The following is an 18601-nucleotide window of genomic DNA, read 5'->3' as shown; positions in this document are numbered from 1 at the left end:
GCCGGTGCCGGCTAACCATTTAGCATTGTGAGAAGTCTTAGAAACCCAAATTTTGATACTTATTATTTAGCACAAGGCATAGGGATGTGAATCATCATTGTTGAAGAAGCAAAATGAAATCTGCAATCTGCAACCTCACCAGTAGCTGTCACTAAATCTTACACACTGCACCTTTAACAGGGATGTGAGATGGTTCATTGTAGAGAAACTTTCTGAGTTAACTTTCTTTACAGTAGTAGACATCAGGTGCAAACCAGAGGGCACAAAAAATAGCTTTCTATTTACTATCCAAAACCACAAGTGAATCTACACAGTTTTTATATGTATTAGTAATATGCAGTCCCTCTTTGGGGACTATTTTGCCTCACTGTTTTTAAAGCCAAAATCTTTTCAGAACAAGCATAGTCAGGACCATTTAGTGTATTAACCTTCTGTGATGGACCTTTTAGAGGTATTAAGCACCTCAGACATCTGGTTTCTATCAACCCCACTGTGAACTGTGGTTGGTTAGTGTAGTGGTTAACACCTCTGCCTTCTACGCTGTAGACTGGGGTTCAATCCCCCACCTGGGCAAGCACCCTACACTATACCAATAAGGCTCCTTGGGCAAGACTCCTAACACCACCTTGGCCTACCTGTGTAAAATGATCAAATTGTAATTCGCTCTGGATAAGAGCGTCAGCCAAATGCTGTAAGTGTAAATGAACAATTCTCACTCAGTAAGCTTCTCTACAATGGAGCATTGAACATAAAACCAGTCTGAATTACTTTGTTTACGCCTGAAACATTTGCTTATGCAGACATTTTGAAACACTGGTGGGATTTCCCTTTAAAGACCGAAGTAGCAGCCATTTTAATCTCCGTTCTGTCCAGTTTTATAAAACACAGTATGTCATACAGTGTCAGAAATCATGCAGTCAAGTCAATTTGACATAAATGATGAATTCAAAGCAGTTTGAGGCAAATATGTGCTAATTCAATCATGCAGTTATCACGATGCTAACTGGAGTGGTATGAGCTTCCATTATGTATTAGCTACATTAGCCTCCCAGCTCTGGTGGAAAACAAAAAAGCAAACTTCAGACACCTCACAATGTCGTAGGTAATCGGCTACACCTGGGGTGAAGAGGAAGATTATGTGAAATAGATTTTTTGGACTACGCCTTTAAAGCTAATCCACTCAATGCTTCAAAATAACCTTGCCTCGCTTACCACAACCCAGGCCCTGCAAGCCACAAGTACATTCACGGACGAAATAAAGGCCGTAAATCTGCGGAAAGATGTGACAACCGTGCATTCATTACGATGAATCGCCTGGTGATGTTGGCTCGCCCTGGCTGGCTTGAAATTGATGGTGGACCTCGTTCCATTCTTTCACATGAAGCTCCCACATTTTAAGAAAAGGACTCTTTTATCTATTTACTGCAGGGCTTCCCCTTATGGTTCCCATTTGTGAATGACTTTATACAGTGATCCATTGTGGCTGTGATACGGCAGGCAATAAAAATGTAAAGAGATTGCACGTCCCGGCATATTAAATGTCTGGGAAGAAGAAACAAGAATAAAGGAATCAACAGCTTCGAAAATAAGGTTTTTGAAGACATTGCACGGCTATTATTGCAAACATTTAAGGGGGAATGTTTGGTGACAAGAATGTGTGCATTGCTGTGTGTTTACTAGAGCTGAATAATATACTGCATGTTATCATAATCACAATATTGTTTTTTGCAAAACAATCACAAAAGGCTGCAATATGCTAATTAGCCCTTTAACCAATCACAATGTCTGCTTTAATTCATTTATTAGTTCTGTATGTAGTGAATCAGTACACTCTGTGAAGTCAATCACTGGCGAGGTTCCTGGAAGCAGGAACATTGGGACACTGATGACTCCATAACGTGTTACACAGATGCAGAGTTAGTACTCAATAATAGTTTAAGCCTGTTTAAGGGGATCCGCTTCCTATTTCTGCCATTATATCAAAAACATGACAAAATGCCAAAGGGGGCATCTGGGTGTGAGTGCCTAATGAATGGGGGTGGTTTGAGATAAACTGCTAAAACAAAAATGTAAATTCATGTCTAACCAATTTACAGAACCTTCTTTTAATTTTGGAAACCAGAAAGATGTATTGTGGTGACCCGCTACTGGCCTCTAGCCGCTTTTGAGGTGTCCATGCTGACGGCCATGGCGGGAGGATCATGTGAGGTGCACACACTCCAGAAAAGAAACTTAAATGTTGTTTATGCTCTTGTTCGTCAGTTCGAGGTTTGTGGTACGTGTTTGTGTTGCTCTGTGTTGAGAGTTTAGTTAGTGTGGGTTGGTGGCCACCATGAGGGTGAAGCCTGTGGCTGGTGGTGATCCACCTGCAGGTTTGTGCTTCTGTAGGTTTATTTTTCTGTTCTGGCCTTTAATAAAGAACACTTTGCATGGTGGAATCACAGCCTCCCCTGTCAACACTGCAGTTTTTTGCTAAAATCAAAGAAACTTTTCAGTTTTTCTACAGAAAACAGGTTTTTTTGGCTGTAGGACGCTTGTGTTACCGATTGGTTGGGGAACTGACTTAACCTAATGGCTGAGTGAAGCGATTTGCTCTGACTGACATCATGAATGTACATGAAGCGCCTTTGTAAAATCCTGTAACACATAGCAATTTCCACTAGCACTGTCAGCACCAGACTAACCATGGTTCATCTGAACAATTATGACAAATTTACAGTGTTTAGTGTTCTAATGGTTTACCAGGTCCTAAATGGTCAATGGTTCTAAATGTCTATTTTCAGCAGGGTTGATATTGGCAAGAAATAATTGTGAGCGGGACATGATTTCATTCTACGGGATTTGTTTGCCTTATGAAAAGTGAGCATTCCGAAAAGAACATGGAATCAGATGGTCAACAGAATTCTAAAAAAAAAATAAATAAATTTGTCAAAAAATAAAGTACAACGACATTTTGGTGTGTATGTTCTATAGTTTGTGAAACACATTTCCAAGTATATTCTATCGACATAATTGAAAAAAAGACTGCATAATTCATCTGAGGCAAATTCTCCAAAACATTTTTTGGCATTTTTTTTTTGCTACTGTGAAAAAGCTTCAAACAGGCACTGTGAGATAAAAGCAGATTTAAAAACTTCATTAGAATTAAGGCTTACATCAAAACTGTACTTTATACTGTACACCCACTTTAAACTGGGTGGCTGCAAGACCAACAGCATGCATAATAAGCCCAAGCCAAAAAGTGAGCAAAAATTCTCTGCATCCATAATCTCCAACAGAGCTTTTTCCACAAATTACAAATCAAAAGACTTATTCACATCAGCTCCCTAAAGTTGTCTAGCTCAGAGGGAAACGTAAGACGTGCTAAGCCTGGCAGCCTAAGCTAACGGCTCAAACACAGGCCTAAGCTGACATCTGTAAAAACATAGTGTTTGACCACCAGACCCAGGGGAGTTGTGTAGCCATGTTTATGTTGACCACCTCAACTCCGAGAGAGTTTTAGGTGGCCCTTCATGAAAGCCAAGCTAGACCAAGTGCTCAACAAATCTGCTTCAGTTTTCCGCTGTCCACTGCATGGGCTTGTATGCCCCGAGCCGGCCAATGTATTTATCTAAGCAGTTTGTTTTTTTTCATCCTACACCAACCATGAACATGATCTCTGCAGACCTGAATATGCTTCAGTGTTTCAGGTTGTCCATATCGCCTCAAAACCGCCTGAGGCAGCCTTGTTTGGCTTGAGGATATTGCTGCTCTGAGGTGAATTAGCATTCAGCTAATAGCAAAAAACTTGCTTCTGTTTTCTGGTGTTTTCTGTTGTAGCACTTTTCCCCCAGTTCACTAGTTCTGTGTTCCCTTGTTGCTGCTGTTTAGAATGTTTTCCTCATACATACTGTTCTCATTCACACTGTTCTGGAATGTTCTGTCCAAGCACTGTTCTAGGATATATTCCCTTATTGACACTGTTCTGGAATGTTCCACCTCGTTCAAACTATTCTAGAATGTTCCCCCCATTTACACTGCTCTAGAATGTGTTCCCTCATTCATACTGCTTTACAATGTTCTCTCCATTCACACTGTTCTAGATTGTTCCCCTCATTCACACTCTTCTAGAATACTCTGCCAATGCACACTTGATCTAGAATGTGTTCCTTATCCACACTATTTCAAAATGCCCCCCCTTATTCGCGCTGTATCTGAATGTTTTCCTTCGTTCACACTTCTCTAGAATGCGTTCCGTTATTCATGATGTTCTATAATGTCCTCTGCTTTTATACTGTTCTAGGGTATCCCCCCCTTGATCACACTGTTCTAGAACTTTCTTCCCCATTCACTCTGTTTTAGAACGTTCTTCCCCATTTATACTGCTGTAGGATGTTCTCCCCTTTCAAGCTGTCACACTGTACTCCCCATTCATGCTGTTCTAGAATGCTCTCCTTATTCACACTGTTCCAGTAGGTTCTACCCACTTGAGTGTTCTCCCTATCTGCAATACTCTAGAATAGTCTTCCCAAATGTATGCTCTTTTGTGATGTTTCCCTCTTTATCAATGTTCTAGCATGTTGTCCCATTTGCACTGTTCTAGAATGCTCGCGTTCATTCATACTGTACTCCCCATTCATACGGTTACAGAATGTTCCCCCTCAGTCAGTGTTTTAGAGCGTTCTCCCCCAATTCACACTGTCCTATAATGTTTCCCCTCATTCAGACTCTTCTAGAATGTTCTTCCCTATTTACACTTCTGCAGAATGTTTTCCCTCATTAGCAATGTTCTAGATTGTTTTTCCCTTTTGCACTGTTGTAGAACCTCATTTATACTGTACTAGAATGCTTCACTAAGTCACCCTGTTCTAGAATGTGTTCCCTCATTCATGTCGTTTTAGAATGTTTTGCCCTGTTACAGAATGTTTCCCCCATTCACACTGTTCTAGAGTGTTCTCCACCCATTCACACTGTTCTAGAATGTTTCTCGCCATTCAGACTGTTTAAGAATGTTCTTCTCCATTCACACTGTTCTAGAATGTTTCTCGCCATTCAGACTGTTTTAGAATGGTCTTCTCCATTCACACTGTTCTAGAATGTTTCTCGCCATTCAGACTGTTTTAGAATGTTCTTCTCCATTCACACTGTTCTAGAATGTTTCTCGCCATTGAGACTGTTTTAGAATGTTCTTCTCCATTCACACTTTTCTAGAATATTTCTCCCCATTCAGACTGTTTTAGAATGGTCTTCTCCATTCATACTGTTCTAGAATATTTCTCCCCATTCAGACTGTTTTAGAATGGTCTTCTCCATTCACACTTTTCTAGAATATTTCTCCCCATTCAGACTGTTTTAGAATGGTCTTCTCCATTCATACTGTTCTAGAATATTTCTCCCCATTCAGACTGTTTTAGAATGGTCTTCTCCATTCACACTGTTCTAGAATGTTTCTCGCCATTGAGACTGTTTTAGAATGTTCTTCTCCATTCACACTTTTCTAGAATATTTCTCCCCATTCAGACTGTTTTAGAATGTTCTTCTCCATTCACACTGCTCTAGAATGTTTCTCACCATTGAGACTGTTTTAGAATGTTCTTCTCCATTCACACTGTTCTAGATTTTTTTTTCTGCATTCAGACTGTTTAAAATGGTCTTCTCCATTCACACTGTTCTAGAATGTTTCTCGCCATTCCGACTGTTTTAGAATGTTCTTCTCCATTCACACTGATCTAGAATGTTTCTCCCCATTCAGACTGTTTTAGAATGGTCTTCTCCATTCACACTGTTCTAGAATGTTTCTCACCATTCAGACTGTTTTAGAATGTTCTTCTCCATTCACACTGTTCTAGATTTTTTTTTCTGCATTCAGACTGTTTAAAATGGTCTTCTCCATTCACATTGTTCTAGACTGTTTTCCCCATTTGTGCTTTATGCTCTTCTAGAATGTTCTCTCTCATTAGCAATGTTCTAGAATGTTTTTCCCTTTTGCACTGTTGTGGAATGCTCACCCTGGGAATGTATTGGCTATTGTGTTTGATCTGGTTCTCTGAAGTTAACTCTGGAAGCAGACCCACATTGAAGAGCCAGTATTTTTTTTGGTACATTGAGACAAAACAATTGGACAGATCTAATGACACTGTGGATTAAAGTTTTCCCTTCTGGATCTGCTTGGAACATTCTGGCTCCGTCCCCTCATTATCCCTATACACTGATAGAAAGGTACCATGCAGGTACATGATTCATTCAAGGTACAAACAATGTAAGTGCACCCTCAAAGCTGCAACAGCGGTTTTAAGGTCCAATTGTGTACCTTAAATAAGTTTTTCTTGGTGGAAAAGTAGATATTTGTATCTTTTTACAAACTAATGTTTTAAATAAAATAAAACCCTGTAGATGAGACAGGGAGTGTGGATTCAGTACAACTTAGAAAATATAATTTCAGTGGATTCTGGTTCAATTATGTTCCCTGACAATGGTACTGAGATGTACCCCTGAGGGTACCACCACAGTGACAAAAAGGGTGCTGGCCCAGTCATGCCTTTTTTCTGAGAGTGTACTTGCTGCCCGTTGTGTTTGTGTCTGGTGTTGTACCTGGTGGTTTATACCACTGGTTTACATCTACTGGCCAACTGGCTCAGGTGGAAGGGGTGGACATACTGAACGAGAGGACGGGGCACATCAGATTCAGGATGTACTTTGTTGTTTGGACAGGAATGTCCTAGTGGCGTGTGCAAAAGTTATGGCACATTTTACACTTTATGTTTAATTTTTTCCAATATGTTGAACTGAGCATATAAGTAGAAGCTGTGCACTCAAATATGCAGAAAAATGCCGTATTTATATATAATTTGACTGGAGGTTGTTCACCCTTTTACACACAAGTAAAAGTTAGGCTTTTCTGCCCTTCATATATCCGGCGGACTGCCACTGTGCTGTACAGTCAGTGATCCTGTTTCAGTATGTCATCTGCTGCACAGTAATTGGGTGTGAAACAGGTGGTGCGGTGTTGACACAAAGAAAAGCATTTGAAAAATGTGCTGCCACAAAGCCAGCAGCCTGCTGGTTTACTTAGACCTTTAATCACACTTCTGTCTGATAAATGCAGGATCCAAACGTAACCATGCTCTGACTGGCCGGGGCCAAAAGGAGCAATCAGAAAACACCACTGCACAATCCTTAATACATTTAAAGGGGAATGCCACCAAATCTCCAAAGTTTCTGTATAGTTCAGTGATCAACATGTAAACAAGGTCAGTCAGAGTGGTTTGAGGTCAAATGCTCTTTTCTAAAGAAGTCCGAATTGTTCACAGTGGCGACAGGAAGGAGAGGTTCATGGTGGTGAGGTATGTCGCCAAAATGGCAACATTTTACAGGAGAAGGGAAAAACATGCTGTACTTTTCATGTAAGTCAAAGGAACCAGATGTTTTTCCAAGTCATTTTGGGCCATTTCTTTGAGTCCATTCGTCAATCAATTTGGACATAATGTAAAGCGGTCATTGGGCGGAAGGCAGGATACACTCTGGACAGGTCACCAGTCCATCGCAGGGCAGACAGACAGTCACTCACACCCAGGGGCAATGTAGCATGTCCAACTGACCTGACTGCATGTCTTTGGACTGTGGGAGGAAACCGACACAGACACAGGGAGAACATGCAAACTCCATACGGAGAGGACCCCGGTCACCCAGGGCCCGCTCCTCGCTGTGAGGCGACACCGCCCCACCATGACGCCCGTAAAGGATAACATGCATATTCAAATTATGTTTAAAAACTGAAAAATCGATAAAAATGGAGATACAAGGTTTTGTTTCGACAACAGCTATATGAGAGCGTTATGAGGCAAATAGTCCTTAAGGAAAACTTATTTTCTCAGATGAGCTCACTGTTTCACTGGTGGTTTTGTATAGTAAACAAAAAGGCTATATTTGTGTTGTAGACATTGTGACCCAGGTTCCTATCGCCGCCACTATAAAGAAAATCTAAGTCTATATGTTTTTCTACACAAAGCCATTCCACAACAAATTACTCTGAACAATTGTTTACATCTCAAAAATTAAATCATGCAGAAATTTTAAAAATCAGGTGAAATTCTCCTTTTTTCCACATCTACTTCAAGAATACTGTAAATGATCAAAGAAAGATGAAAACAGAACTCTCATGCCAATGTTGGCTTGACTGTGCAAAGTCAAACCACACTAAACATTTTACGCTGGGTTAGTCAGAGGATTTCCACCAGTTTTATAAAATTAGAAATAGAAAAAAATAGAAATAGGCTTTAAATACAAAGCCTTTGTAATTATGTCAAATCTTTCTGAAAACAATAAGTGAACCTACATGCATCTTCTGGGTTTGTGTGTGTAGTATTGATGATGGTGGTAAATCCTTAGTTTTTTGTAACTGTTTTGTCACCTTGAATGTGCTTTTTGCCACGAATAGATTGAAAAACACATTTTTCAGCCTAAAATTTCTTTTATTTTTAGAGACAAACAGTCCCTCTGGCACCAGACCGCATATTAATATCCATTTTAAGTAATAACTTTCTGCGAGGAAGTTTACAGAGGTATTAAACTCTTTAGACGTCTGGTTCCTATCACCACCATTGTGAACGATTCTGACTCAGTCGTCTCAATCCTATGGCCTGTCAAAGGGTTAAACGTTTAATTATACAAAAATAAATAAATAAATAAACACACAAATAAACAAAAGATTAAACTTTAAATCTAAGCAGTCTGTTACACACAAAAGTGAACACTAAAAATAATAAAAAAGATTAATGAGGTTTTAATTTTAGCCTACTTTTGTGCATCAAGCTTTTTTTAGAAGAAAACACTATGATTTCATTTTAAATCATTCAAATTATGTTATTTTCGTAATTGTACAAAGAGTAGGATGAATAATAGATTGTTATGACGATTGTAGTTGAATTTTATATATTTTATTTTATATATTATATTTTATACGTATATACACATACACATATATACATACATGCATATATATATACATACATATATATTTTATATGTATATGTATCAAATTCATTAATTTATTCATTCATTGCTTATTCATTAATAACTGGGGGTTGTAACTGTATTACAGACGTAGTTTCTGTTCTCGTTGCTTATTGGTTAAAAGTTTAATTACTAAAAAAAAGCTCTGCCGTACTAGCCAATCCCAGCGCAGGGGGGGCGTGGCTTGACGCAATATGGGTGTGAAAAACCCCGCCTCTCTTTACACATGCTTTAAAACTCTGCGATGGGGCTGGAATCCCACCTGCCCCCTTTTCTGCCCCTCGTAGTTGCCCCAGCGTGTGCAGGACCAACATGCCCAGCAGCAGTAACAGCGTCCCAACTCAGCTGAAGCAGAAGAGCAGCACGCGTGCGGATCTGTAGCGGTGTGTGAAGGATGGCGGTGCTGCTGGCTCTCTGCGCTGCGGTTTGCTGCTCTGCTCTTCAGACTGTGGGCGCCAAGCTTTACTCCAATAGATACGAGGGGTGAGTAGAGACCTCCATTCATTTCTCCCTCCCTGCTGTTAGCTGCTGAGAGTGGACGTCAGTATGCGCGCTGTGAAGGAATGAGCTGCATTCATGAAGCTGACGTTCAGTCGTGTAACGCGCGTGTGATTCAGTGCGTGTGATTCAGCTAACTAGTGGGTAGAGCAGCCTCAACCATTAAAGGGTCCATACTCTACATTTTATCTGTTCTTTTTTCCCACTTGAGGTCTACTAACGTCACTTGAGTGGGGTTTGTGTGCCAGATAGAGTCATAATTCATTTTTACATGACTCTTTTCCAACCTCTCTTTTAGTACTGGGCGATATGGCAGAATTATCATATCACGATACTTCAAGGCATTTTCACAGTACACAATATATGTTTTTTTTAGATTTAATAAGTTGTAATACATAAAAAAGCTATAGCAAAACTATGTCTACTGCTTCTACCTCTAATAGTAAATAATAGTGATGATGATAATAATAATAATAACAATAATAATAACCATCTGGCATTTACTGAAGGAACTGCAAGAGTGCTTGAAAAGAGCTGCAAGTGTGTGTGTGTTTATGTGTGTTTCTGTGTAGGTGAACAACACCTTAGGTGTGTGTGTGTGTATGTGAGGGAGAGATGTATGTGTTGGGGGGGGTCATTCATCTTAACTGTCACTCTGTTATTATGCAGCTCTTAGTTGAGAAGCCTTGTTTGAGCCCAATTTGCATCCTCTGAACAAACAGTCACAACTCAGGAAATGTTTACTCTATCACTTTACTGGATAGATGGTGTGAGATAAGACCCCTTGAGGATTATTTTGGTGTAATGTTGTGTGTATTGAGAAGAAAATATCTGAATTATGATGAGTTAAACACAGATAAAAAATCTTAAAATAAGCAGATTCTGATATTGAGAAATTTACATGGGAGTGAATGGGGCAGTTTTCTGTGCCTAGTGCCAAACAAATATTCATAACTCTAAAGCTAATTGATAAAATGATGAGATATTTTGAGGTTTCAGAAAGGACAAGTTTCTCTACCATTTAAAACTGAAATGGAGTTTCTAGGTGAAAGTTTAAGGATTTTAAAGCAGATTCCCTGCATGACAGCTGTGTTGGTGAGACTGAGTGGCCTGCTGTGACATCATCAACGTCAGTTAGTATTTGAAGTTCTGAACTTTCCGCCATTCATTCTTATGGGAGGTTTTTAATTTTTAAACTTAATTTTATTAAAAACTACCAATCCCATCGACTCCAAAAATACATAGCACAAGTCACAGCGCAGAGATCTTCGAAATGCAGTTTGAACGGAGTCTGTACGTTAAGCGGTTCAGGCTGTATTAATCACAGAAAAGTGTGGAAGAAGAATAAGAAGTATGAGAGATCACAATAGAGCACTTTTTCAAGCTCTATAATAATCCTACAACTAAAATTATTTTTATTCAGATCCTAACAAGCCTAATTATACTCACTTTGTAATGAAACATGTACTTGGTCAGTGTTAAGTACTGATGATATCTGTGATATGCTCTCAAAACCATATTATGACAAAAATGATCACGATAATGACAACATATTGCCCACCCATACACTCTTAATCCTTTAGAATAAGCAAAAAAGCGTAAAGGACCTCTATTGCAGCTCGTTGTTCTGCATTGGGCCTCAAAAAGCAGTCCAGGCTAAAACAGTCTGTAAAACCTCAGCATGAATGGGTGGAGCTAAACTGCAAGCTAAACAGTCCTGTATATATATATGTAAATTAGCTGTTGTTTTGTGACATTATCAAATTCAAAACAAGCTGTTTTTGATGCTTCGTTTGCATGTATACATTGTATGGACTGGGGACCAAACTGTGTTTTTTTTTTTCTAACAGTGTTTGTGTTCTACATTCTACATCATACACTTTTCAGAAAAGTGAGAAATTCATTTTCCCCTGATATGGGCCCTGTAATGTAACAGAGAACTTGGCTATGAATGGAACTGGAGTGTTTTTCCTTTTATGACTGATGGTTTGACAGCCATAATCACTTTGTTTATGAAATGTGTTTGTGGTTCAGACTGAAGCAGATGTGAAAGCAGCTATTAAAAACCATCCTGAGTACAACATGGTTCTTTAAAAAGATGGTTCTTCAAGGGTTATTTAGTAAAGAGAATGGTTCTGTTTAGAACCAGGAGTTCTAAATAGAACAATTTCAAGTGGTTCTTTATATGGTGAAATGGTTCTTTATTTGAATTTATTAGTTTAGATTACTCTTCTGTTGTTATGATGTCAAGCTTGTAACAATAGCAGAACCCGTTTTAGTCCTTGTGCAATTTCCAAAAATGTTCTATACAGACCATATACTCTCACTGGCCACTTTATTAGGTACCTGTTCAGTTGCTTGTTAACACAAATAGCTAATCAGCCAATCACATGGCCACAACTCAATGCATTGTCATGTAGAGGTGGTCAAGACAACTTGCTGAAGTGCAGACCGAGCATCAGAATGGGGAAGAAAGGGGATTTAAGTGACTTTGAACGTGGCGTGGTTGTTGGTGCCAGTCGGGCTGGTCTGAGTATTTCAGAAAATGCTGATCTACTGGGATTTTCACACACAACCATCTCTAAGGTTTACAGAGAACGGTCAGAAAAAGAGAAAATATCCAGTGAGTGGCAGTTGTGTGGACAAAAATGCCTTGTTGATGTGAGAGGTCAGAGGAGAATGGGCAGACTGGTTCCAGATGATAGAAAGGCAACAGTAACTCAAATAACCAACCAAAATCTCTGAGGAATGTTTCCAACACCTTGTTGAAATTATGCCACGAAGAATTAAGACAGTTCTGAAGGCAAAAGGGGTCCAACCTTTTACTAGCAAGGTGTACCTAATAAAGTGGGCGGTGAGTGTAGACCATATACAACCATTTCACTATGCAAAGAACCATTTAAGTATTAAGTGGTTCTATATACAACCCCAATTCCAATGAAGTTGGGATGTTGTGTAAAACATAAATAAAAACAGAATATGATGATTTGCAAATCCTTTTCAACCTATATTCAACTGAATACACTACAAAGACAAGATATTTAATGTTCAAACGGATAAACTTTATTGTTTTTTGCAAATAATTACTCATTTTGAATTTGATGCCTGCAACACGTTCCAAAGAAGTTGGGACAGGGGCAACAAAAGACTGGGAAAGTTGAGGAATGCTCAAAAAACAATGTTTGGAACATTCCACAGGTGAACAGGTTAATTGGAAACAGGTGAGTGTCATGATTGGGTATAAAGGGAGCATCCATGAAAGGCTCAGTTGTTCACAAGCAAGGATGGGGTGAGGTTCAGCACTTTGTGAACAACTGCATGAGCAAATAGTCCAACAGTTTAAGAACGTTTCTCAAAGTGCAATTGCAAGGAATTTAGGGATTTCATCATCTACAGTCCATAATACCATCAAAAGATTCAGAGAATCTGGAGAAATCTCTGCAAGTATGCAACAAGGCAACTTCGTTGGAATTGGGGTTGTATGTAAATAGAACCATTGAATTTATTAAATAACACTTGAAGAACAATCTTTTTTAAGAATGGTTCAATTTAGAGCGAAGAGTCCTTTATAGAGCCATTTCATGCAACAGTTTTAAATGACACTTCCATTCCAGACCAGGTACTTCAGCCATAAGCTCATAGTGCAGTGAAATGCTGCTCATAAAGCAGTGAAATGCTGCTCATAGTGCAGTGAAATGCTGCTCATGAAGCGGTGAAATGCAGCTCATAATTCAGTGAAATCGCTTCTCTGCCTTTTGGCTAAGATTAAGTGTAGTATCTGTTCTTATCAGTTTAATATCTGATACGTCCTCTATATGAGGACTACATATTAAGTTGATTTTTAGAACAGGGAGACGGAAGAGGGGCTTGCTCCGGCTGCTCCACACATTGACCTGGTATTTACCTCCCGGAATGGTGCACCTCCAGGGGGGGCAGTCGTGGGCTGGAGGTTAGGGAAGTGGCCCTGTGACCAGAAGGTTGCCGGTTCGATCCCCAAGGCCGACGGCACATGACTGAGGTGTCCTTGAGCAAGACACGTAACCCCCAATTGCTTCCCGGGCGCCGTGGCTAGGGCTGCCCACTGCTCCAGGCAAGTGTGCTCACTGTGTGTGTCTATTCACTAGTGTGTATGTGATGTATGTCACTTCATGGATGGGTTAAATGCAGAGGTGGAATTTCCCCGTTTGTGGGATTTAAAAAAAAGTGTAGCTCATAATGCAGTGAAAAATAAGGTGGATAGCATGGGGGCTAGTGTAGCTAATATGTTACTGAAGAAAAGATGCTATGACTAAAATAAGGACTTCAGCGCAAGTTAAAATAGCCTCCTAACGACAACTTGAGTAAAAGATAATAAAGTCCCAAAAGACTTTGGTCCTGAGTATAATACATATAGATCTGCAGTGGACATTCTTAGTGCATCCACCATCTGTCAGCATAGACACTTGACGTTGGTTCAGCACTGTTCTTCTCTTTCTGAATCCTTATAGTCTGAAATGAAGTGCCAAAGCACCAAAGCGAGAGGTGGGATCAACAGCAGAGAAGTCCAGAGAGAGAATTAAATGAATCTTAATGATCATCATTTTGATCCACTCAGAAAAGCACAAATCCATCAAAATTATACTTAAGTGGATGTAATTGTGTAAATGTAACTAGACGCTACCCACGTCTGAAGCTATCGCCCATGACATGAATGGAAAGCATTGTCTGAGATAACGCTCTACAGTTTGTCCTAACACGTTGGAATGGAAGGCACATGGGACAGCTGTAGGTTGTCACGGCCGATGAACGTTAGCTTCATTTATGGCATGAAAAGGCTGCTTTGCATTGGGAATATCAGTGTCCACCTGGCACTGGCTTCACTGATGAGTGTGGAGAACAGCTAATGAGAAACTGTGTATTGAATATTGCAGAACAGATGACACTAAAGGCCTCTTTGATCTGTCATGGGTTTTGCTTCTCCGCTGCTAATGAGACCAGCAGGTGGCTATTGCAGTGAATGTGAAGTTTGATCTGTTATGCTTTCAGATGGTGCTGTGTTTTTCTTTTTTTTTGTTCTGGGTCATTTTACATTTTGTGTGGGTCAGTAAGTAATGACATGTTCACAGCTGAAAGACTTTGAGGTACTAATGTCTGACACACAATGCACAGATGGCTGTTTTGGTTATTAACATTTCCAAAGCACTGTGCTTTAGGGAGTGCATGGGTCAGCAATTGTCCCATGGGCAGCTGGTCAGGATGTCAGTGACTAAATTGATTCCAGTTTTCAGCATCATTGTGATGTCAGTAAAATACACTGAACTTTTTATTGAGCCTGTCAGATTTCTTAATGACACACCAAGAATGAACTATGATAGGAAAAACGGTAGCACAGAGAGAGCTCCAATTCCATTTGCTAATCCATTTTACTGACCAGCTTGGACATGCAGCTCACCAGCTACTTGGGGGACAGAGTAGCCCATTCGGCCGACCTTAAAACATAACTGTTTCTACTTTTCAGCGCTGTTCTTTGTTAATAACATGACTTCTTGGTGATTTTGTTGTGTTCTTCTTTGTTTATTTCATATGTAATGAAGGCGATGTAACAAAGCTGAACATTTTATATATTTTCATTCTACCATTTCTGAACAATCAAACACTCAAATGGGAATATTTCGTTGTTACTTTCAAGAAACAAATCAATAAAAAGCTCTTACTGATCCGAAATGTGCTCAGAATGAGCTCACTCAGAAAATGTTGCGGTGCATCCAACAATAAGAGCAGCCTCATGCATGTTTTATGCAGTGATAGGAAACATGGAAGCACACCGAAAACTCCAATTCCACATGCTGATCCACTTCACTGACCGACATGGACATACACATGCTGTAATTCCTCAAGCCGTAGCTTCAATTGAGTTTAAGGAAATGTCACTAAAGTCTCTGAATGGATTGCAAGCAATATGCTCTGTCTATGCTCTGTCTTGTTTAGGTTAATGAGTTAAAGAGGACTTGCCAAAGTGCGAAGTCTCTGAATAAATTACTGGCAGGGTTTTACGTTTGATATATTGAAAACGGGCTTTTAAATAAAAATCTTTAAATCTTTGAATCCCTGGTTGCCACATTACAATTTCTCTTTTGAGGCATTTCCAAAGATAATCTGAAATATGCCACTTGTAGCATCTTTCAGCAAATTTGTAGAGAAATGTACCCTCTTTAACCAATTCCCTTTTATAGAATTGAGCCCTTTAAATGAGTCTCACAAATACATCATTTCATATGACGTACTGGATAATAAGATTTTATTGATGAATAATACCTAATACATGTTTCCATTACCTTTGCCATGAATTTGTCAGCACAGGAAGGATCTATACAGTGTCTGAAGAATTTCAGAACAATAAAAAACTTCCTTGTCCAGTTGTCAGGAAGCAATTGAAGTGCCTAAAGCAGAAGTGAGAGCTGCTGGAGGAAATTGTTTGGCCAACAACATAAACACACACTCACGGAATCCACAAAGAATGTGAAATGCTGTTACCAAAACATTCCCAAACAGATCCACCAAACAACTAACAGCGACGTCTTTCCAAGATTGAAACATGTGAGGAGATGATGTGGTACCAAACAAATGTCAAACATTTGTCAAATTACATGCTTTATTAATTTTAGCGTACTGGGGAAAAGTATCGAATGAGCTGTAACTCTTGCTCAGGCCACATTTTCTTTATCTTGAATATGTTAATTTCAGCAAATAAATAGTAAATATGCCAAAATGTGTTCTCTGTAGAGGATGTGTTTGGCCAGGGCCCAACGGCAGGGCCAAATTCAGAATAACTGACCCAGTTTATGTTGAAGTCCCTGTAGTTACTGACTAATAAGCCTGAGTATGTCATAAGCCTGAGATTTTAACTTAGCAACAACACCATGGAATTTGACCAGGAGTCCCAAAACCTTTGCATACATATGTATAAGGCAAAGCTAGTAGCAATAGGGTTGAAGACCTTAATGAATCTTGTGCCACTGCTCCTGATGTGAGCCAGTGTTGGAGCTAAACTTGATTTTAAAGTTAGAGCTTGTGGTTTGTTCAAGATTGGTAAAGCAATAGTGGCCCTTTGGAGAGGTTCTAGCCTCGTGCCTGGTTTCTTGTGTCCTGGCATGAAAGAGCACTGGAGAGCAAATGAAAGAAGTAAAAGAGCAGAGGCCATTAGAACAAAGCTATAATACATGCTGTAAATCATGTGAAGGTGTGAATACCCAACAGGCATTGTAAGCAATGAGAAACAGCTGAGAGAAATGGGAAGCACTGTTTGCTACTCTATCAACAAAGTGTCTAAAGAATCAGGATCTGACAATTGATATCCATATTTGCTATAATCTGTAATTACTAATGTGATATAATGAATGCTATTCATTACTTCTATATCAGAATTGGCAGTTAGTGTTCTCCTCCAAGCGTGTTGAGCTGTCCATTGACATTGGGTGAAGCCTTCTAGCTCAAAGCAGAAACTGCTCGGAACTCCAGACCAAGATCCCAGGCTTCTCTTCCCTCATACAGTATCTTCTCATACCATATCCATATGGTTGCTGCAAGGTTAAAAACAAGTCTTCAGAATAATAACTTTACCAGGAGCTGAAAAAACATTCTTAACTTTGAATGGAATTTGATCCATTGATTGTGGTTCATATTCAAAGGCAAAATAAATACATGCCTGTAAAACATTCTGTAAAAATAAATACATATCAGAAATATAAAATATAGAAGTATTCTCTTAAACTAAGATAGTATACTAAGATACCACTACAGTGACAATACACTTGACTTCAACAGAGACTGTGTAAGTGGACATGCATCTGCCATATTTATCTATACAAATCTACATCCAGCAAAGTTAAAGATGCAGATATGGACATGTATGGTCTCTCAGTACAACTCAGAAGACTGCTTGCCTTTCTTTTCATGTCCTGTCTGTTTGTATATGTACTTGATTTATTTAAGAGTTGTAGTGTTTTGTGTGCTGAACTCTAGCTGTTGTAGCACAACCCCCCCCCCCCCCCCCCAACCCTGATGGGGCAATAAAACACAACTGTCAACACCCTAACACTTCAGACCCTGTAATTGACTACACACACGCACACATGCACACACACAAACATCTGTTTTATACAATATATTTGCAGCAGATATTTCTGAGAGTAGATGTAAGATGATCCACTTGCATAAGGAAGGAGAATATCAATGGAAAATCAATGAGTTACCAAAACTGGAGTTCAAAAAGGGGATTCCTAACAAACTGTCCCCAACAGATAAAAAGATATTAAAGCTTTCTTCTTTGAGAGAGAGGAGAAAATCAAGCTCTACTCCACAAAATGTCCACATTCATCCTTCCATTGTGAGAAGATAACTCACTATTATGAGACTGAAAGGATGTGCAGCTGATGAGAAGCACGTACTAGAAATGAAAGTAGACTAATCAAATAAAGAAGGTGTTGATGTTCTCAGAACAGACTGACCACCCTAAAGTCCAGACCTCAAAATCACTGAATGTATTTGAGCTAAGTTGGATCATAAGAAACAGAAAGCCATTACGAACGGAAAATTGATCAGAGCTATTGCCCAAGCATTGGGGCAGCTAATCCAACAAATTGGAATATCCTGAAAAAGAAAGAAACTACTGGATTGCTAATAACCAGCTTGGCCAAGGAAAACATCAGCAGTTGATGACCGAAACATTGTGAGAGCTGTAAAGAAAAACCCTAAAACAACAGTCAGTGACATCACAAACAACCCCCACAGCACAGTTGTGAAAGTATCATAATCAACCGTTCCAAGAACACTTCAAGAGCAGAAATGCAGAGGCCATACCACAAGATGCAAACCTCTTGTCAGCAGTAAGAATCTGAAGGCTGGATTGTAATGAGATGCAAGTTTTATGGGCTGATGAAACTAGAATTAACCTCTGCCAAAATGGTGGAAAGGCCAAAGTATAGAGGAAGAATCTGCTTATGATTCAAAACATACAAGCTCATTGGTCAAGCATGGTGGAGGTAGTATTATGGCTTGGACTTGCATGGCTGCTTAATCTTTATCTTAATCTTTATTGATGATGTAACTTGTGGTGGTAGCAGCAGAATTAATT

General features: G+C 39.4%; 1 protein-coding gene and 1 non-coding gene across 2 annotated transcripts in view; both read left to right on the top strand.

Moving 5' to 3' along the window:
• Nucleotides 1-9246: 9246 nt before the first annotated feature.
• Nucleotides 9247-18601, top strand: part of cpa6 (carboxypeptidase A6) — a 51652-nt gene continuing 42297 nt past the window's right edge. Inside the window, exon 1 of the mRNA XM_017717842.2 lies at nucleotides 9247-9474. Coding sequence (XP_017573331.1) covers nucleotides 9386-9474 — 89 coding nt within the window. The 5' untranslated portion in view covers nucleotides 9247-9385. The remainder of the gene's footprint in view (nucleotides 9475-18601) is intronic.
• On the top strand, nucleotides 13229-13415 carry LOC119262414. Its single transcript, XR_005129618.1, has one exon. It is a non-coding gene; the product is annotated as a U2 spliceosomal RNA (small nuclear RNA).

The sequence above is a fragment of the Pygocentrus nattereri genome, chromosome 24, assembly GCF_015220715.1.
Source record: "Pygocentrus nattereri isolate fPygNat1 chromosome 24, fPygNat1.pri, whole genome shotgun sequence".
Taxonomy (NCBI): domain Eukaryota; kingdom Metazoa; phylum Chordata; class Actinopteri; order Characiformes; family Serrasalmidae; genus Pygocentrus; species Pygocentrus nattereri.
Note: the sequence above shows the minus strand (reverse complement) of the source record. Positions and strands in the feature narration are given on the sequence as shown.